At 39.3% G+C, this 23,004-nt stretch overlaps 1 protein-coding gene across 4 annotated transcripts in view; it reads right to left on the bottom strand.

The window, feature by feature from the left end:
• Positions 1 to 12,075: 12,075 nt before the first annotated feature.
• Positions 12,076 to 23,004, bottom strand: part of NECTIN3 (nectin cell adhesion molecule 3) — a 59,670-nt gene continuing 48,741 nt past the window's right edge. For 2 of the 4 annotated variants that reach the window (XM_064644128.1, XM_064644126.1), the window contains one exon: positions 16,990 to 22,540. In XM_064644128.1, coding sequence (XP_064500198.1) covers positions 22,507 to 22,540 — 34 coding nt within the window. In that variant the 3' untranslated portion in view covers positions 16,990 to 22,506. The other 2 variants (XM_064644125.1, XM_064644127.1) reach the window with 2 other exon arrangements.

A 23,004-nucleotide genomic window follows, 5' to 3' on the forward strand; every position in this document is an offset into this window, starting at 1 on the left:
CATCGTCTGCCCTTGATGATTAGGTGGCGCTTCTCCATGGCAACATTGATTTGTGAAGTTTAGTTTCAGAAGGAGGAGAAAGCCACAAACCCGCAGATTTCAGCATAGCTGGCTACACCACGAGCAGGGATCGCTCAGGCTGCAAATCCTACGAGACAGGAGCTGTTTATCCAACTTGTGCTGTGCTTCAGCAACTGGCAGGCTGAGCACTGCCCAGTGCCTCCCTGGCCCTCTGCTGTGGGGCTTGCAGCTGACTAGTCATGTGTTGACTCATTATTTCAGATATGCTAGAAAACCAGCCAAAACCAAGGGTTATAACACTTCAGGTTCCATCCTCATCTAAACAGAGCTACTGGGGAGGTGCCATTTATTTTTTGCCATGTTACAGACCAACTTGTTTCAAAATTTTCCCCTTGCCTGGTTTGACCATGCCTCTAATACCTACTATTTTGCTGTAATAATAAGAAATAGCAACTAGGCTTTAGACTCTTTTCTATGTCGGAAAATCCCAAGACAGTCTGTACATTTGGTGAAGCACACACAAGACATCCAATAACTTGCCCAGCAGTTAAATCCTCTGAGTTGCAGAACAATACATGCTTAGCTGACATCAAAGCTGCCACAAAGCATTAAACTCACATAGCAAAATCAGACAGAATTACCATGACTCTACCTGGGCAGTAAAGAGTTATTGATGTTGAAAAAGTTTTAAGTAGCCAGTATTTCCTCATTCTTCAAGGAATTGGGGACCTATTGCTATTTTCTAAGAAGACACAAAACCTCACAAGAACAAGTAAGTAATATGAGAATACTTACTATGGAGTCAAAAAAGCCAACCCCAAATTTTCATCTTCAAGCAACTTTAGCCTCCATTGTATAGGGTTGCTACACATGAGGATTAAGTAATGGCTACTCAGTCTGTTCTAGTCTGGCTCTGAATATCCCCTACTGAAGATTTTCTGTTTTGAAAAACTAACTGGAGCAGTTTCTGCCCACCATGCAGCTTGATGAGGGTGGTTAGATTCTCTTGCCTGTATAGCAAACGCCGCATTATTTGTACCAAATAACACATTCCCACCAGAAGAAACCTTCCCATTTCAGTGGTCCTTGTGGTTCCCCTCCTGTCCCTCCCAGGGGGAGCCACAGGAACCCCACAGTCCCTCAAAGTGCAGGTTGACTCCTGGCTCTCTACTGGATGTAGCTCCACTGTGCAAAATGCTGGGGGGTTGGGGTGGGTCATTCAGACCTCCTGTGCACTGTTAACAGCAGAGCTGTCTGAATGAGCTACAGTAAACCAACACGGTTTCAGTTTCTGCTGCACGCTGCTGAATTAAAGTCTCCTCCAGGGACATCATTGCTGTTAGAACCACCACCTTCCCGCCCCCGTTGTGTGTGAACAAAGTATCTGTATAGATCTGTGATCTATTTCAAATACAACAAAAATCAGGCTTTAAAAGCAGCACAAATCATTGACTGAGCCCCCGACGGCAGGTCCCTTGCAGGCCACAGAAGAATGCCGGGTGGGAGCAAACAGGCAATTACAGTTCCAGCTATGCCTGACTTATCTAAGGTGCTCTATTGAACCAGCAGCTTAGCCAGCCAGTGACATGAGCAATGCCCAAAGAGCTCAGGGTACTAATTGGTAGGATTTTCAAGTGCACTAAAGGTCTGCTCTACAGGACTTCCTGGCCACTCTAATGGAATTAATTTCATCCTAATGCCTCATTGTTTGTATTATGTATCCTCCTCCTCCAAATATAGCATTTCAAATAATTAAAGCCAGGTTAATTACTCTGCCAGCCACTGGGAACACTTACAATGCCACCACATGTGGCAAAGGAACCACATGCAGCTAAAGAACCCCATGCTGTTTCCCATGTGTCTGGATAGTAAAAAACCCCACACTCTTCTGCATTTCAATAAATAATACTATTAACTAAAATACAGATGTGTGAAATTAGATGGTGTATTGGGTATGAGATTTGAAAGTCGAATATACAAGTGCTCACAACAAAGCAGGCCATCTGAAGGTTCAGGAATTATCCGTCTCTTAGGGGGTTACATCCAATAGTCTGGCATTACCAACACAGAGCTCAAATTCTTAACCCAGCCAGGGGAAGGGCAAGGGGAAAATACAGATGTTGGGTACGTAGGCACTAAGAGGCCACAACACCAGAAAGGAAAAACTCTAACTGAATGCAACTCATTGTAAGAGTAAGTAGAATGGATTTACCAAATACACCTGTAAGCTGGAAATCAGGATGTCCCTAGCCAGCAGAGACATTACCTGTTTGACCTTCCACAAAACAGCAGCTTTATAGATGAAGTAATGACAGTTAGGGAAAGTGAATGTAAGAGCAAGTACAAGTGACGGTGGGTAAGCTTACTTTCGCAGCCTGAGATATCCTTCTAGTCTTACATTTAAGATCTTAAGTACTCCATATGTCCCAGCAGATTTATTGGGACATTTTTCACACACTCACCTCCCCCAGACACCACTGTCTCAGAGCTCAAGTGTTTAACAACAGGGGAACAGTTCACCCTCTAGGCTTTTGATCTACCCATCATCTAAAACAGGGAGATGAAAGTATTTCAGTTCTCTGGGAAGCATGGCCACTACTTACTTAGGTTTTCTACAGATAAAACATCTGGAACGACACAAAAAAATTCAAACTTACAGTAATTACTTTGTAAGATTGGAGAGGTACATAGTGCAAGATCTGTTACACTTAAAGCAACAAGTGGCCCATGTTTTCTCTGATTTCTTTTACAGCTTGGGTAATTCAGCAGCCAGGATTTCATTTGCTGCTGGCAATTCAGACAGCATTTGTCCCCAGATCCATAAATGTTACCTAAGTGAGTTTCAAACAGAAGTCTACTTGGACATTAGGATGTTTAACTTGCAATCCAAAACTAATCGTTGTCCCTCTTTCACTGTTCATCACATCATTCACAAGCTTGTTTGCACTGTCCATTTCAGGCAGCCTTAGTAAAGTCTGGGAACAGTCATCTTTACACTGCTAGTATTACAGATGGAAGGAAAACCTCTTCTTAGACTGAGCCACTAACCCCAAGTAGCAAATTGTACTTTTTACTCTTTCCTTGCTGGTCAAATCTCATGTTTTCAGAAAGTGCAGAGTGTATCAGCAGTTAAGAAAAGAATAAAAAAGCAGAGTATAAAATTACACAGTTCTGTAATGGATCATATTCCCCTCCCCCCAACACCTTGACTTAATAACTTATGAAGCCAAATAATAAACATTTTGTTCCCAAACCCACTATGCTGTTCTGGGGTTGTTTTCTGGGAGTTGGGTTGGGGTGTGTATACAGCACGTTGCTGCTATTTTTGGTTTTGGTTTTTTTTTTTTTTAACTAGACTTGACACACACAGAGGTACATCAGTCTTTATTCTGACAAACAGCAAGCCATGTCCTCTTTCACTCATAATCCTTGACCCTCAACAGGACTTCCTTTTCCATAAACTCTGAATCTGGGTGCTCCAGTAACTCTGAGAGCAAAATCCACCTGTGACTTAACCTAAACCAGATTACATTCAAGTTCTGCCAACAGGGAAGGACACCTGCAGGATAGCAGAGTTCACTGTGTCAGGCTGCTTTGCCTTTCAAGGACTTCCACCTTCCAGATCTGAAAATGATAATCAAGCAGATTCAAGGATAACAGTGTGAAAGAGGATTTTGTTGAACAAGCAATTTAATACACCTACCAAGCTACAGATAGCTTCCCAAAAACTGGGAAAAGTTCTGTAAAAAGTCTTAGTTAAAAATTGATTACCCAAAACATGAGAAAGGTAAAAAATTAGCTAGATTCTTCAATAGATATATTTACCACAAGTTATCCTGTCAGGAAGCTGCCTCTTACAATATGCCAAGTTATGTGATCACTTGCTAAAGTGATTTTGTCCATATGACAGAATTTACGAAGAAACGGGCAACAAATGGCAGCATCACTGCTCCTTTTTCTACCCACAAATAATTTGTTTTTTTAAATACAATATTTTAGCTGGAGCAGGTCTCTGGAGATGATTAAGTAGTATTAAAGGCACTATTAAGAGACTGAGCTTATAGTGCAGCTGCACCTTCCACAACTGTTTGGTTTGCTGATAACCTTTGACATATAACCATGGCAGCAAAGAGTGAAAAATGCTCCTGCAGTGTGACAAGTAAAGCACAAATCCACAGAGTGGCCAAACACATGAAGCAGATTTTCACTTTAGAAATACAAAGCCAACATATTTATCAAGGTCAAAGTTTAGTGACCACTACCCATCATAACTATATGCACAGCACATGTACGTATCAAACCAAGTATATAACAGCAGGATTCGATTCCTCAGTCACAGAAGCTCAACTTGAGCCATATGTTAAAAAAAATGCAAGAACTGAGGAAGCAGAGAGCAAGTGTTGGGCTCTGCAGAAAAGTATCTGGGTACCCTGGTAGATACCAGCTTGCAGCAGCATGCCCTCACAGCCATGAGGGCCGGCTGTCTGCTGGGTTGTACTGGTAAGAGCACAGCCAGGAGGCCAAGGGAATCAGTCAGAGCCTGTCTGTGTTTGTGAAGCCCCATGTGGACCTCTCTGATTATCTCAGCCCTTCCAATACAGGACAGCAGTTGCCAAGTCTCTTGCAGTGACTAAGGGTGACAAAAAATTCCAGAATTCCAAAATGAAGCACAAGTGTACAGTTGAAATCAAAGTAGGACACTTTTTTTCAGAGAACTTTCTCCTCATTTGTAAATTCAGACCATCAGTTCAGTCTCCAGAGGCTATTCTGGCACCATATATAATTCTATCTGAGAAAAGCATCCCACCAGTTTTTCCTGGGTTCACTAAGATGATCTTCATTATATTTTAAGCAATTCCTTAAGTACTTCAGGGCATTTTTAGTCACTTGGAACTGCAAGCAACTGCAAAAGAAGTATTCCTTTAATTGCACTCACACTCCATATGGTTAGCTTTAAAGGCACAGGAGCAGCCTGACAGGACTGACAGCCCATCTCGGTGTTCAGCAGGGACTTGTGGGATGCACAGTCTGCATTCAGTGCAGCTCACACCGGTGACACACTAACCAAAATCACCTGCTAAGCTATCAGCTCTATACAGAGACACTTAGTGCGCTGTCTCACAGCTGCTATACCTGTGACAGACCACACCCCACGCATGAGCATGTTTAATGCACAGAGGCCCTTGTAACACCATTTTCAGCTGCTGAAGGTGTGCCATCCTGATGTTAAAGGATTTTCTTTCTTCAGCTCACTCTTTTGTCCTAAGGTGCACTCACACAAGTGGAGAGAAAAGGCATTACCGACAAACATATAATTAAAGGGAGATCTATGCTCTGGCTAGACTATAACTTTCATTTGCCAGAAAAAAAATCCATGGGAAATTTCAGAAAAAGAAAATTCTGAATTATTAGGAAATACCACAGCTGAAAAAATTTCTAAGACACAGCTACTAAGGGCATAGACATGAGCGACAGAGGATACTGATGAAGAATGCAAACTTGATGCAGTACAGAAATAAAATGCAACTTATTCCCCTTGCAGGGTATTTTTTTCCTTTCAATCTCGTATGCAGAATTTGCGCAGGACCCCGAAGTGCAACTAGGTTTTATGTCACAATAACACTACGTAACTTTAGATTTCATAAAGGCTAAAAGGAAGCCTAGGTTCTCTTGAAAAATTTTAACATCATCTCAAATTAGAATTTCATCTGTGTTTTTTCCAAGGTTTTCCATTTGGGAAACAAAAGAGTGTTTCAGTTTGGTGCAAGCAACTTCACTGAACATACAGTGTTCTCTCAAATAGGCAAAGCAGGGAAAAGCTACAGTTCAAGAAAGAAAATTCACTTGAAGGGGCACGGCAGCGTTGCATCATGAGGGTCAGATTATTTTATATTCCTCTATATCTTATAACTGGCTGTGCAAATGTTAAACTGAGCATTAGTTATGCCAGGCAATCACAGACCTAACGAGGGTAGCAGCACTGACCACATACCTGGCAGTAACCATCAGCTTTCTTTTACTCCCTGTACAGGCCTGTGGGGAAAGACACCATCACTTTGTCCTGATATTTATTGTTTTAATTGAAGCGAAATAAAACCCATTACAGGTAGTCACAGCAATTAGCCCCATGTGGTCACTCAACCTATTTTTTGAATAAAAGAAGCATTTTGATAACAGCAAAGCAATTCACTGAGGGAAACACACAAAAAGGTACCTTTGATACTTTTTGCCTAAATAAAAGACCTGAGTTAGGGGACTAACCCAAGGCAGGAGAAATTCAAACAGCAGAGTAAACAGCTCATCTGTATTAATTGACCATTTGCTCAGAGTGAAACAAATTTTACACTTAGGCTGAATTTCTTTATCCTTTCACCAGTTGACTTCAAATGGTGACTTTCTGGAATTACAGCCCTACAGAAGGCCTTGCTGGCCTATTAGTCCATATAAATATCTCAGACTTTTCAGTCTTCTTCATTCACAAAACCAGGGTGTGCTCACGCTGGCATTAGAGTCAAACATGCATGAAAAAAAAGTATCTGAGAGACCATATTATTCTGTTACTTTATAGGAACATTCAGTATTGAAGACACTTATTTGATAGTTTTCAAAGGATTCGAGAACATTCCTAATGAAGAGAGTCAGATTATATTTTAATTACTTCCTAGTACTAATCAGTGTGAGATACATGTTCTTTAATAAAACGGAAGCTATCTTGAGATATAGCGAGTGCTATCCAGCTGCACAGTAGTCCTCAACATTCACTATTCCCTCTAGCCTCATTTGTTTAGTGCTCCAGTAAACAAGTGGGACTTCAGAGGCAGTCCTTAAAATGGACATCTGATACTTGGGTGGAAGCACATACCAGCATCCAATTTGGTGATTTTGTTTTTGGTGTGGGTTCTCCCACCCCCTCCTTCTTTTCAGTTTCATCTTCGAAACTATCAGGCATGCTGCTAAGTCTAAATCAACTGTAATTCAAAACAAATACACTTGTTAAATGCACAGACATACAGAAAACACAAAACTCAGTGAAAATATTTCAGACAGACTCCAAGTCACAACGGAAGGGGAGGGGTTATTAAAAAGCCCTCAATAAAGGGCTCTTGTTTAGAACTTGTTAATTACCGTCAGTCAAGCACGGACAACAAGGATCTGATCTTTCAAAGTGAAATTTCCATCTCCAAGGAACGAAAACAATGCTTAGTTAAATCCAGAGGAGCAGCAAGCCTATCTTTGTAAGAGGAAGAAGTAAACAGGCTTCAGAAGAAAGATGAAAAATATTTAGATTTCCTAGAGGATTCCAAAATTCCAGTTATAAAAGCCAGCAAACACTTGCCGTTAGAGTGTTGTTTAATTGATACAATTAAACTTATGAGAAATGCCAAGATGGAATTTGTGACAGGGGACAGACGGTTTCCTGAACTACATCAACCAACATGCATCTTATCGTATGCATATTCTGTGTAGGAAGCTTAAAAGAAATATTTTTATTTGAATTATCAGCAACTTGGCCAACTAGAGTTAAAGCAACTTCAAGGTATGTAATTTAATAAAGTGTCCTCCCACTTTTTTGCAAACTTTGGCATCTCTATACCTGGGTACAGGTATAGTAAGTGCCCAGCTTCCCTGATTTTGTCTAAAATATCCCAAGTGGAATAGAGTCAGCTCCCACATAAACTGCATTAAGCACAGCCCTTTATGTGGTGATTTCAGATTCAAATTTACTTGCATATCACCTAAGTGTTTTCCGGTTTTTTTTCCCCTTTTACCGAATGTCTTCTCAGGAACCAGAAGACACGAATTATATGTATTCAAAGGAAGATGCTATCTGCCCATTAACATTATGCTGTGAGCTGTAATAAAACATCAACAGCAGAAAGAAAGCACTACCACCTCTATGACTCTGTGTGGTTTCATAAGGAAGCTCTTCCTTTTAATGCACGTCAGGACTGTTTCAGACAGCACTTGTCAAATGGTGCTGGAGTAGGTCCAAAGCAGTTCCAAACACTTTCAGGGCATCCATTACCCTGCTGGTAGATAAGCATCCTGTGATCTGCCACAGGTTCTTTAAATCAACATTTCAGAAGTGCACTGACATCGGGTCCTTTAACTCCAGAACATTACCAATTAAAAAAATTTCCCAAAATTTTCCCAAATTAAAAAAATTTTCCCAAAATTTCCTCTGCTAAAACCTCGGCAGAGGGAATGGGGTGGGGAAAGGGGCGAGGGGACAGGCAGAAAGAAATCCAGAGTTAAATTTGGTACCGGCTCAAACTGCCGATGTCGAGACAAGCCGAATTGCAGCAGAAGCCCTCCTGCTGAGGCAGCCTAGCAGAGAGGGACAGCTCGGTAAGGGCACAAAGTCAAAGGTGCAGCGAGCATCTGCAGCATTCAGTCATCTCCATCGTGCATCTCCCCGGCTTTGTCCTTCGACACAAAAGGCTGATAGCTGTTTCAAGCAAAGGCTTGAAAAGTTCCGAATCGTCTTCAGGTAAGCTCGTTTACATTCTTGCAAGAGAAAGACTTAGCTGAAAGCTGAAGCTTCCATTACAAAAGGAGACAAAGTCACTACTTGCTGTGGCTATTCAACTGTAGTCGAAGTTGTTTTCTACTTTAAGCTGCCAATTTGTGTCTTGACAGCAGCTTCTTCCACCCCCTCCCTCAGTTCTCTTAAAAAGAACAGATTCTCTTAGTTAATTCAAAATGACTGAATTATTTCCCAATACAGTAACTCAAAGTACTTACTATATAATCAATGCTTTTAGACACAAGTATCCGCTGGGCATTTTATTTCACATAGATATCCATGGGGTCAATTACACTTGCTGTGCAAATCATGCACTCGAGCCTGATCAGTGACACTAGAAATTCAATTATATTTGGCTTTCTAGATGAATCTTTTGATGGACTAGGGTGCAGCTATGCAGCTATTTAATTTAATAAAGCTATTTAGATCCAATGTTAAGCAGATGGTGAAACTTGGATGTGATTTCATAGTAACACATTTGAAAGTGACAAGTCTAAATCTCTCACTTCGTCTGGAAACCGGCTTTGGGATAACCTACTCCAACTTACCACAACCAGCTAAGTAGCATCGACAACCAAATTGACCGGATTCTTCCTGCTATTAGGACATATCTGAAGGCAATAGGCAAGTATTGCCTTCTGGTATAAGCAGGACCATTTCCTCCAAGCACCATTCCGCGTTTGCCTTTTTTCTTGCTTACTCTGTGTCATGTATCACTTGAAAGTAAGGTGATTTAACCATTTGCAATGCTGCATCATCGTAATTTTTCCAGCTATAAGAAGGATAGCTGACGTTGATAAGTTACCCGTTTTCCACTTGGAAAATTTCTCAGTTAAACATACATGCACACTCCACAGCCCTCATGCCTTTACACAACATGAAAGCGGAGAAAAAAAAAAATGCAACACTGTATCTCAAACATTTCCATATTGAATCGAAAATTAATTAACACTGCCCTGAGAAGCCAGAGCAGAGAGAGACAAATATGGAACAAAATAGAATCTATTCTCCATCTTACAAGGGCATTAGGTATTTTCTCGTCAATAAAGCCCTAATGAGGATTTATTAGTGAGAAATAAATTGGCCAAGAACATAAAAAGAATGGAAATCCTAGGGAAGAGACTGCTAAACCAATTTTTTAGTAGCCAATTTTAAAACCGCTTGAAGAGCCAACACAAAATACATCTGAACAGGTGAGACTTTTTGCCTTAACCCACAGTTGGTGTTTAGTTACTAATCCAGGGCTCCTAGCAATATTCCTGGTGATGGGAGACAGATCCAGCTGACAGTAGGCATCACATCGAGTCATCACAAGCATTAGTAAGAAAGTAGTGTACTCTGAAACAGCGTGTGTCTTCCTCCAGCCACCTTAAGCCTTTTGTTCATTTGCTTAGCCTACCTGGGTAAACCAATCTCCAACTGATGCTATCCATCACTCTGGATTTTAAACCTAATACAAAGGCATTTTATTTGCCCATAGCCATTTCTCTCTTTCCTCTCAATTCATGTCAAAGAAGGAAAGGACTTTGTTAGTTGTGGGATTAAAGTCAGGCTGCTTCAGTTTTTATACTTAAAAAGAGCAGTCACATCAGTAGATGAAGTCTGGTCTTAAAAGAGCCAGTTTAGTCAAAAGACAGAAATACAACTGCTCTATGTTTTACCTACCATACTTGACAAGGAGTTCAGCTTTTGCCACAAATAGTGCTTGAAAGTAATTATTCTCAAATTACTAGAGCAATTCAGAAAAGTTAGAGATCTGTGGGCCCTTTTTCTTGCGAGTACAACACACTATGGTGGCAGCAGAGACCATGCTTAGACAGGTGTCTGTCTCTCCCCTGACCAGCCAGCATGTAGGTCTGAAGGTCTGAAGCATCTTTAGCAGGTCCACTGCTGCACTGCACATGACCTAATACTGCATACAGCCATAAATCAGCAGGAAAAACTTAATTTTCTGGAGTTTGCTACAAGCTGAATTGTGTAAACAAATATTGGCACAAAATATTTTGCTGTCAAGAAAAGGAGCTGTTCAAGCACAGAATATCTGAAGTCATACAGAGGACTATAACACACTTCTTAATTGGACAGGCAAGATGAAGTATTAGGGAGACTGAAACTGCAGGCACATGTCCCCAGGGACAGGATCTAATGCAGCAAGACCACCAGGAGCAAGAATTCAGAGACCCAAGACAATAATAAACAAGTAAAATTGAACATTGGGAAAAGGACAAAGGGAAAAAAACCACGCAGTGGAATCTTTTATAACGTCTTAAATACTTCACTTGCAATCCTTAACCAATACAGCCAGACCACTATTTTCACACAGATGCAAAAATGAAGTTACTTTCCAGTATTTAGACTGAAGTCACATGGCACTGGAGTGGAACCAGAGGCAAAAGTTGGTAGACAAGGATTTAGTCAAAGACATCTAATTTACCAAGTTACACTAAGAGCAGTACCTGATATATGGTCCCAGGCATCATAAAAACTCAGAACCCACTAAAGTTTTACCAGAACAGGAACAAATTCAAGTGTGGTGCAATAGCAAACATTCAAACTTCTTCCTCTGGCAATCAGTATCAAAAAAGTTATTTCCTGTAAATCTCTGTTGGATTATAATTCTAATTTAACCTAGTGGAAGAGTACATTTCAAGTTGGAATATAATAAATCTGTGTCTAGCCTCAGTCAAATAGAAATGACTTTTTAATATATTTCACATACTCTATGCATTCTGTGTGTAGCCCTGCACAGAAGTTCAAATTCTTCTCAGCTGTTGAGGAAGCTGGAGTCTACTTGGTTTCCAACTTGGTCCCAAAACTGTGAGGTAAATTCCAATTTACAGTCTTGATTACTAGTCATACAAAGGGTAAAAGAGTCACAGCTTGCCTTGTAGGCTCCCAAATAGAATTCATTTTCTACTGACAATTGAAGGATCTAGATTTGGATACAGCATAAAATTAAGTCAAGATCACAAAACAAGACTAGAAAAAGTTTCACTGAGGGGTTGTCAGTGCTGATTAAAATGCTTAACACATCTCTACTTGGGTTTCACATTATTTGAATAATTATTACTAAGACTTGCAACCTATTTTTTGGACATTTTCATTCAGTATAATTCAGCTAAAGGTACTAAGCTAATGACCAAGAACAATGCCACACCTTTGACTAAAGGCAGGAACATCAAATCTTTACTTTCTGTCAGAAAGGAACTCTGAGGTTGTTAGAAATTTGAACCATTACTTTTGCCAGGTAGGCTCTTTTACAAGTACAGTTTTTGACTAAGGATGAAATCATAGGCCTCTACTTCTCAAAGTCATATCAGAAGCAGAGTGCTGAACAGTAATATCTAGAAGCTGCCTAAACTTCAAAAGTCAAAGTTCTTTCAGAAAGCTCTCCCCACAATCAGGTCCTTTCACACACTGGTTTATTAGCAAAGACACTCCCACCTAGCAGTTCTTCATTGCTTACAAATATTTTCAAAGTATATCATCTCAGTTACACATCACGACACACACAGACAACAAAAAAATGAATGAACACTGGCAGGTTTTAATGCCATTGAATTTTCTAAGCAATCTACCAAATACACCAAAAATTTTATTATGTGTTACCCTGCTGAGATATTCAACCATTCTTCTGCCTTTGTTTTTTACTAGTTGTCACAGTTTACTGTAACTTTGACATATCTTTTTAGCACATTGTTAGAACATAACTATCTTTAAACACCTTCAGAAAAATGGGCCAAGCAAGTGCTTCTAAGTTTCCACAGTACTGCAGAGATCTATGCCACCAATTGCACAAACCCATCCAAACCAGCTTTGGAACACCACTGAAAACTCAGGCCACCTTGATTAATTTCAAGCCTCATATTTTAATGGCACTGGTAAGATACGTTATGTGTGTAAACTGCAATGAAGCATTAGCTTTGCTGTTGGGAATAAATGCATTTCCAAAAGCTAAACCTAGTCTTCCAGTACTCTGGGCATGTACCACAGGCAGACAGAAAACCCCAGGCTACCTCCCACAGTGAAGTGACCTGAGTTGTCAAAACAATTTTGACTGCTCTGCTGCTACCTGTTACTACAGCACTCACATGCAGAGCCTTCAGACAACACAGTGGTTCAGAGAGAACAATTTCAGGCCTGTGGCATCCAAAATGTTACTATGATACATCTTAATCACTTATCTATACAACAGTACAGTTTTCCGCACCTGAATTTGTGTCACTCAGAGATGGAAACAGCAGCGACACTACCAGAAAGAAGCTAAACTTAAGAACTCTGAAGGTAAAAACCTTGCCTCCACTCTTCATGAATTATAATACCTTTTTATTGGGCTTTCCTTGAGCTGGATACCCAATACATTAGATAATTCTGTGACTGAACAGCAGTACTCCTTTATCTTGCTTAGTGTTTCCCATCTTTTAGTAGTACATTTTCTTAGTTTTCGTTTGTATTGTATTCACAAACATTTTGGATACTCCAAACATTAAATCTCATACTTTCCATAATTGGACTAACCTGTAGAATTTAAAGATACTTGAGCAGAGGACAGCTTACGTTTATCAAAGCCAGAGATGTGAATTACTAATCTTCCCCTCCTTTCCTACCTCCCTCACCAGTGATTTTGGGTGTTCAGTTCACCTAAGTGCTAGATTTTCACAAAGTACTATGTGCTTCCTGTTATGTAAAATAAATATTGAAAGGATTTCAGCAGGCAACACCACAGACATTCAAAAGTGGCACTGTTAGGAAAAAACACATGCTCTGCATATGCAACCACAGAGGAAGAAACTTATCACCAAAAAAGTGGATCCATTTTTCCATACCTTAAGCAATCTGAAATCTAAACAATATACAAAAATTTTATATTTTGAATGTTTTTATTCCAATCAAAATACAAATACAAGCATTTGAAAATGTACAAAAATAAAAAAGGACATTTTCTACATCTTGAAAAAGCAGATCAAACCTACTTCTATATGTACAATTCTTTCTGTGGGAAGTCCTAATCAGCAGACTTTTTTCTGTTCTCTTCTGAGCATTCTATGCCAAATTCCCTCTCTCAAAATCCAGCCACATTGAAGACTACAAGCAACAATTCAAAAAGCTAACACATTGTTAATGTCCCTGAACAGATTAGAGAAAAACCATTTCTTACAGGTAATAAACCTGTAGGTGATAATATATTTTGCTAATGACTTTAGGGCAAATTACATCCTGATGGGTAGTTTGCAATTCAAGCTTTCTGTAGTTTGTTGATATATAACTTGGGTAACAGAGTTGGACTACATTTTTAAGTTATTTTTACAAATTCAAAAAAACAATTATAGCTTTGCTGATAGCATTCTTCCTTCCTCCCTCCTTCCCCCAAAGTTTTAACTCTTCACACAAAAATGTATCTGCAAATAAGAATAAAAAGCCATAGAAAAGGTCTGAACCCAAAATAATTGTTTTTTACATCATCTGCCAAAATAACAGGGACTAAAATGACCACCTCCTCAACACCACCTTGTACTAATGAATGCAGAGGAAGCACTGTCACAATAGTTTTGAACCACTCTATAATGTATATCCTCATATTTTTGGTATGAAATTTTCCTCAGCAATATTGATCAAATTACCTCAAGAGGTACAGTTCATTCATGGAATCGTCTGTCATTCCACGTGTTTTAATGTTTGGCCAAGACACTGTTTTCTTTTCATATTTTGAGAGATGAGGTTTTTTGGAGCTGCAGTAACGTAAGGATAAGGTGAGGCAACGCTCATGGAAAGAGGTAGCTGATTAAACTGACATTGTGGAAACACATTTTTGGGGGACATAAGCCCTACTTTAGGTCTCAAATACAGCAGGTAGCTTTAAAGTTTAAAACAGATCCTCAGTTTAAAACATGAATGTGCTCAGTTCCTAAAAGAAAAGCAAGGTGACAGTGGTGCAAAGATAACTCCCAAGAAACAGGTTCTCTCCAACCTTTTTCCTTGCCATTCCTTCAGTTGCCAACTTCAACCACATCATATAACAGAAAGCTGCTTAGCAAGAGAACAGCTAATATCTGCTTCTACAGCATCCAGAACACAGGCATCTAAGCCATAATCTTCTAGCTGCTACCTGTAACGAGCTAGAAACATTTAATTTACCTCACCCTATTGTGGATAGGTATCTCATTAACTTTTACTACGATGGAGACAAATGCAGGTTGAATACAGGTTTAACAACGACCTCCTGCCTGCGGCACACTTCACTATGCTAGCTTTCAATTCTGCTGCTTCTACAGCTTTGACTCTTGCCTCTAAAAAATCCAAACATCTGCAGAGGAACACACTAACACCACGGAAGTCATGTTCAGTATGACATACCCATTCTTCTCAACGTTTTGTCTTCAGGTCATCTAATGAAAATCATTATTCTGTACTTACGTGTACATGTACATTTTAGACCCCAACCTATTTTCTGCTGTCTTAAAATATTTCAGGATTGCCCTGTGAGCTCATTTCAGCACTAATACATTATATACATTTTTTTTACTTCCTAAATATTTATGTTTTAGTCCGCAGGAAAACTTATTTTTCCGGAAAGATCCTGAGCACATTTTTTTAACCATTACCCCACACTCACAAGATTTCATGTGGGATAATGTTAGCACTGGTAACATCAGGATATTCTCCACTTACTTCACACTACTGGTTAAGGTTAAAGGGCAGTGCTGAAAAGTCCTTGAAGTTGACTGAAGTCTTTGTTTTCTTGCTAAGACATAAGAACACATCCCAGGCAGTTTTACTGCAAACTGAGAAGAAAGCAAGGAATGTATTTATTACCAAGCAAGATAAACTCTTTAAAATATTTTTCCAAATAACCATTTGGAAAAATGGTTAAATAGCAACTGATAGGTATGATGTAGCTTCACATAAGACACTTACAGAAAGTTCTGTCTTGTCTAGTCATCTACTTCCTCCAACCAAGTTTCATATAGACCTAACTGTAAAACCAAAACCAGCATGCACATCAACAGGCAGAATCAACAGAAAATAAAAAGTTTTTGATGTAAGGCAATTGCTTCATTTTTAACAAGATGGGAAGACACACAGCATACTTTATGAAACAGCCAGTCAGTATTTGAGAGGTAGTCTAGTTGTTCATTTGACTGGGAGAGGTAGAGCTAGTTGAGAAATCAATAGCTAAGGCCAGTCAAAATGATTCCCAGGTTTTCTAAGCTGTGAAAAAATGACTCTCAGCCCGAGACTATTAATGTCACAAGGGATTCAGCTGTCTTGCTCATATTAGTCACTTTTATACAGGTCACGTTACTGTAAAAATATCCATCCAAGGAGAGAATGGTCCAAGAAATAGCCAGGGAAAAAGCTTAGCTACATTTTGGCATGTGTCAACCAATTAATCTAGTTTATGCATCTTACGACTAAAGCTAAAAGGCTCTCCTCTTTTGGCAGGTTGATATAACTAAAAAACCAAATACATGCCCAAGACTAGAAGCAGGTTAGGTCTCAAACTCCTTGTGGTTTACCTATATGAAATTCTCCATGCAATCTCTTCCCACCGGAAAAAACACCAATTATTTTAGAGACGAAAGCCAACGAGACATATGGGTCATCAAGTCAACAGGTAATAAAAGCCTTGTTAAAGATGTCTGGGTACAGAATCATACATAATGCTCCCTTGGATTGATGTAGACTCTTCCAGGTCCTGAGTTCTGTGGGTATCTGCTGCTCCAGTTTTTGTAGTAAGTTTGCTGATAAACAGGATACATAGGCTGAAGACCTTCTTGTTCCTCTGGCTCTTCAGCCTCGTAAGTAAGTTGCCTTCCATTCACAGCTTTCTAAATACACATAAGAATCAATGAGTTTCATACTTCATGTATAGAACCTGCAATTCCTTTTCTTGTTAAAACTTTAAGCAAAATAAAAGATGCATGATCTCCAAAACAGTCCTATGAATAAAGAAACATGAACTTAAAAATTCTAATCACTAACAGACATGAAAGAAGCATTAGTAACTATTCAGAGTTAAGCTGAACCTTTTGTTTCAAGGGAAGTTAGAATTTAAAGCTCAATGAATCTAATGAGCAAATCACCAGTTATGAAAATGTCTGTTAGCAACTCCTGTGCTTTGTTATGTTACTCAACAAAAAAATCAAAGCTGTAGTGTTTAAATATTTAAATTAGTCAGTGAAACTACTACAGGGTATTAAAATGGTATCGTCAGTTTTCACTTCATGAACAGCAAACCCACACCTTGAACAGTTATTGACCAGGATGGACAAATATTTTTTTGCTAATGAAAAACATCTTTATAAGCTTATTTTAAGGAACAAAATGAAATCAAAGCTTCATTTAGAAATTCAAGCCATTTTATTATTTACCATGTGCTGCAAGTTTCCAGCATCTTTCTCTCTGTACTGGCTTTGCAAAGCAAAATGTTCTTTCTGAAAGAAGAAAAGTTACAGTGGAAACAAGTCAAGATTCAACACTGCAGAAGAGGTTTGGTTTATACAAAAATACTAGTCAACACAAAATACAATCTGCCTTGGGAAGTGTCTTAACTGACAACCATTTAGAATCCTTTTTATAAACCAGTGGCTGGTGGAAAAGAAGATCAGGGTCAGTCAGGGTCACCTGTTCCACCTGTGTCTCCTCTCCCAATTTCTTGTCCCCCTCCCAACCTCCTGTGCACACCCCCAATCCACTCGCTGGTAGAGCAGTACAAGAAGCAAAAAAGCCCCTGATGGTGTGTGAGCACTGCTCAGCAGCAACAAACATCCCTGACTCACCAACACCGTTATTTCCACAAATCCAAAACAGCCCCAAACCAGCTACTGCAAAGAAAATCAACTCCTCCCCAGCCAAACCACCCACTGTAGGAGATGAGGTTCAAGACCACGTAAGGAATCTGGAGGTGCACAAGTTCATGGGATCTGATGAGATACATCTGCAGGTTCTGAGGAAACTGGTGCAGGAAGTGACTAAACCATTATCCATGATATTCGAGAAGTCATGGCAGTCCAGTGAAGTTCCACTGACTTGGAAAGAGGAAATAAACCCTCAATTTTTAAAAAGGGAAACAAAGATGATCTGGGGAACTACAGGCCAGTCAGTCACACTTCAGTGCCCAGTAAGACGAAGGAGCAGATTCTCCTGGAAACTATGCTAAGGCACGTGGAAAATAAGGAGGTGATTGGCAACAGCCAACATGGCTTCACGAAGGGCACACTGTGCCTGACAAATTTGGTGGCTGTCTCTGACAGGGTTATAGTGTTGGTGGATGAAGGAAGAGCAACTGATGTCATCTACCTGGACACGTGCAAAGCATTTGATGCCGTCTTGCGTGACATCCCTGTCTCTAAACCGGAGAGCCATGGATGTGATGGATGGACCATGTGGTGGATAAAAAATTGGCTGGATGGTCACACTCAAAGAATTGTGGTTAAGGGCTCAATGTCCAAGTGGGAACCAGTGATAAGTGTCTTTCCCCAGCGCTTGACATCAGGTCTGGCGCAGTTTAACATCTTTGCTGGCAACATGGACACTGGGATTGAGTGCAGCCTCACCAAGTTTGCTGATGGCATCAAGCTGTGTGGTGTGGTTGACATACTGGGGGAAAGAGATGCCATCCAGAGGGACCTTGGCAGGTTTGAGAGGTGGGACTGCTCGAACCTCATTAAGTTCAACAAGGCCAAGTGCAAGGTCCTGCACCTGAGCACAAATACGGGCTGGGTGGAGAATGGATTGAGAGCAGCCCTGAGGAGGACTTGGGGATACTGGTGGATGAGAAGTTCCTTAATGCAGATGACTCAAAATCTCCCTTCTTTCATTTTTTTTTTCACCATTATGAAGGAGCAACTTTATGAGTGAAATGGCTTATTTCCAAATATCCAGATAATCACCAACTGTCTGAGAAACTGGCCAATCTTAATCACAACAAGCAATGTTAACTGAGAATTATGATTTAGGATACATTTTATACTACGGTATCATCACTCCTAATTAAGTTCTTCCCCTTATGCCACAGTTAGTAAAGGGGCACAACAGGATCAAGTGACAACTTTTGCACAATTTTATAATTTTTGTTTTGTAATTCCTTCTTTTCCCAACAGTCCCACAGTGGTAGCAACAACACAAAGTAGCTAAGTTGCTGGTCTTATGGCAGAATCCCTATGCAACAAGTATTCATACAGGTAGGTAATATTTGCAGGGGCTCTCACCTGAAAAAATTATTTTGAAAAGAACCCAATCTCAGTAATGTTTCTCCTTCTTTTCTCCTCCTTTCCCATAGCCTTCTACCTTTCCACATTTGTTTAGTTCAAGTTTTGAAGCAGCTTTGAGTTATTTAACTTTTAATATGACCCCCAAAATGCATTGTAAAATTACTTTAAAAATCATCTAATATTTTCTATCTTCTCCACTTCTCCAAAAGTTATTTTTCACCATCTTCACAGGTTTATTATTCCAAATTTTGTTTGTCAAACTTCTTGTCTTGTAATTCCATTTCAAAGTCACGCTGCTTTTGCTTCTCAAGTCTTGAAATGCAATCTGCAGACCAATTCTGAGAATATGTGATTTACCACTTAACAGGATTGGTAAATCCTCTTACTGGTCTTTCATATCTGAGCTAAGAGCATGAATTTACCACACAAGAAGGCAAAACACACATGGGGAACAAGAACCACCCCCATCTTCACCAAAGGCTAATGTTCTGTGAGAAAAAAAATCTTCCTGCTCGAGACATTCTACCAACAGTGGACTTAGACATGATTAAGACAAACACTGGAAAGCAGAAGAGCAAATTCCAGTTAGTTCATTTATTCAATTAAAACTAGAGACAAAGGAAATCATCTCACATGGCATGAAAAGACAACACCTTTGCTAGAGAATAAAGTTGCACATTTTACAGCCATGAAGCAAGTGATAAAACCAAAATCATCAGGTTCTGTCAAATAAAACTGGTGTTGAGCTACACTCTTTCTATGTAGGGAGAGATAGTGTATCTGGGGTTCTGTGCTGATACTTAACAGTAGTTTGCATTGCCTTACCTTTACATTTTGCAGAGTTTCATAAAAACACTGTTTTACTCTAAGCATGCTCCTTCTCAAACAGTCCTTCAAAACCCTAAACCAATTACCTCACCAACAATTCCATCTTGTTTCTGTTTTCATCAAGGAAGAGGTATTTTCATCTGCATGAAGAGCATTAGGAAAAGAACTAGAAGAGTGAAAGGGAACCACAACCTATAAATGAATCAATATTATGCTAGGTTTAAGAGTACTGCGGATGATGTTTTCCAATCTGATTCAGAAATATTGTCATTTGGTAAATGGTGTTATATGCTTTTAACTATGCTAAGACAATTTCACCATTTTCTTTCCTGTTTTGAATAGGAACAGAAATACTACTGTTAAAGAGCTTTAGCATTTGACTTGTTTGTGTGGTTAAATAAGTGAGGCATACTTCCGAGCTGCAAGTCTAAAATCAGTCTTCTCATGGCCAGCACTACCTACTGGGCTGTACTTCCCTTCATCCACTCTTATTTTCTGTTGCTACAGAAGAGCCCTGTTAAATTCTGAATCCTTCAAGAACTCTGAATGTTGCATTGTATTATGCAAAACAATGTTTTTTTCCTTTTTCCTTCAGAAGCACCTGTCAAGCTAGTAATAGCTTCAGTTCTTTCCCATTGTCAAAGACTACCCATCTCAGTCACGTTTCAAGGCAAGCAAAGAAGTTTTGCTTCTTAGCAATATATCCTTTGAAACAGTGAATCTAATGATTCCAAGGACTGCCTGAATTAGTACACTCTCTCCCACTGCTTTTTTAAATATTACGCAACAGAAAAAAATCCTCTTTAAGCCACTGGAATTCTTCCATTGCTCAACTTCTTGATTTGCCTCAAAAATTCGGTTGCCAAGCAGAGATTCCTCTCTCACTAAGGACGTAACCTTCAGGCTGCTCACTACTCTTTCACATTACATGCAATAAATGGTTCTGAGTAACAGAGTGGCATTTCCATGACAATGATTATTAAAAGAACACCCAGACAAAAGCAGTAGCTTTGTTGCTAAAAGAGGTGATAAAAGATGAACCAACAGTCTTCACAGTAAATTAAACTATAATGCTATTTTTTCTGTGTTCTACTTAATATTCCTCTGTTTTGGACTTTTGCCTCACTCTTTTATAGCCTCAGTGAACCAGTTCTTCTTAGTTCTGAAGTGATTCACACGAACATATGAATTGGTACTTGCAAATACCAGAGAAACTATGAGTACTCAGTTTCACAGTACTTTTGCACCTTTGTGCAGCCTATTATTTCTACTCAGACTGAACCCATCATCTATTGCTGCCGACAACGCAGTGACACCCTCCCTACAGATGTTTTCAGTGTAACCAGAAGCTTACACCTGAACTCCCCAGTGAGAGGTTCACCAGAATGCTTCTCATATATGGTAGATAACACAGTTTCAGCAGCATTTGGAACATGAGTTCTGTGGTTAGTACATACATTCAATCACACAGGACAAGACAGGCTGCTAATTAATTTGTTTCTTGTACCTCTTTACAGCTATCCAAGTGTTGGCTTGGTACACCAAAACAAGGCAACCAATCACTTCTTAGCTAAAGCCAGTATTTTAACATTCATTTCTGTTAGATAAAGCAGAAGCTTTTGCTTCAAGCTAACAGAGTACATGTGATCATAGGTAGTATCAGCTGGGAAGACCCAATCTTCAGCTCCAGTTCTTTTCAGTTTTGGAGTTCCACAGAGAGAGAAAGAAAGGTACACTAACAATGTTATGCCAACATCCATTATTTTTAAATAAAGCATAGTTAACATCTGGCCTGAAGAACTAGATCTTTCTTCTTCCTCTCCCAAAACAACTTAAAACTGTATTTATTTATAGCTTGAGGAAAATGAATATTCAATTCAGTCTGTTTAGGATTTTTTTCCTCTATTTACAAAATACAGTTACATAAAACATTTTACTATTTCTTAGTTTTTAAGTATTCACTTACAGAAGCTACAGTAAGCACAACCAAGAAAGAATTCAAAGGCTGCAGAGTTCCAAAGAGGAAAACAATAAAGTACAGACTTTATGAGTAGCTCTGTGAAGGATAAATAATTGCATTTTGTTGTCATTTTCCCATCTAGCAGCACTACTGATGCACAAATAACACAACAGTCCATATCTTTTCATTCTATAAGACAATCTTTTACAAATACTTAAAGCATAGGATTGTATTAGCAGAGGCACGATTCATCAAAAATTGCATTTGTTGCATACTGCAGTGACAGAAGAAATAGCTACTACATAGTTAGCACAAGATGCCCAACCTGAGCACAGAAAAGCACTGGTTCTCTTGTGTCATCTTAGGTGTTGTACCACCTTCTAAGCAAGACGACAAAAACCTATGACACTTTATGGCAACAAAATGTTTTCTACCTTCATAATGTTATAATCATTGGGCTGCTACTAAAAGTAGCAATGGACCTTAGAAGAGTTTCTTGCTTCACTCAGCAATAATATACATAAGTATTACCCACTGTAATATTTGCAACACATGGTATTGATTTCATGCATTCCTTTCATGAGAAAGAGGAAGTCTTTTATCAGCAACTGATATTTGTGAGCTTTAGTAACCATCAATCACACAAAGAAAATCTGCAGGAATATTTTCAACATTAAGAATGCCATCAAATCCTTCTTGAAGGTAGGGGATGATTTTTTCCTTCTATCAAAAAAGACTTCTATGGGTCCTTACAACTGCAAAGCTACACCAGAGTATTGGAAAAATGGTATTTGTTATAAACAAATGATTGTCTGAACTACCTCAGTCTTATAATTCAGCACAACAGTGGCTGGAATTACGTTATTTATGCAATGTACTGAGGATGGAACAAAAATCGCACTAAAAACAATTACAATTTATTTCTTACAGGTACTAATAGGTGATGGAAGTTTTCTTCAGTGTAAGCAGAAATCTAAAAAATCAGATTGACTGATTTAGAGAGAGAGAAAGAGAGAGAGAGAGAGACTTTAGAGGCTGTGGTCAGGATTCACGAGTTTTCGTGAATAGACTGATTTATTTTATGAAATATAATAATCAATGATGTTAGCTGAAGCCATCTCCCATGAACAGATCTCTTCTATGCTGCCTAGTGCAAGAAATGCCTTCCACATTCACCTGGAGCTTCACAGTCCAGTCCAGCTCAAAGCCATGCTTGGAACAAAGAAGGGCAGTCCTATCCCTCCTTGTCCCCCACTTAGTTTAACTGTCTCATATGTTAGAATTAGCTTTCCAGTGTATCACCTCTATGATCCTGTTTGATCAGACTACACCCACACAAACACAAGACATTGGTAAGGAACTTTTTTGCCTATTGCTGTCTTGCTTGGACAGCGTTACTTTAGATGACACGAAAATATCCCTGAAAGCATATTAAAAATTCAAGTACTTGTCTC

This window comes from Pseudopipra pipra, chromosome 2 (genome assembly GCF_036250125.1).
Source record: "Pseudopipra pipra isolate bDixPip1 chromosome 2, bDixPip1.hap1, whole genome shotgun sequence".
Lineage (NCBI taxonomy): Eukaryota > Metazoa > Chordata > Aves > Passeriformes > Pipridae > Pseudopipra > Pseudopipra pipra.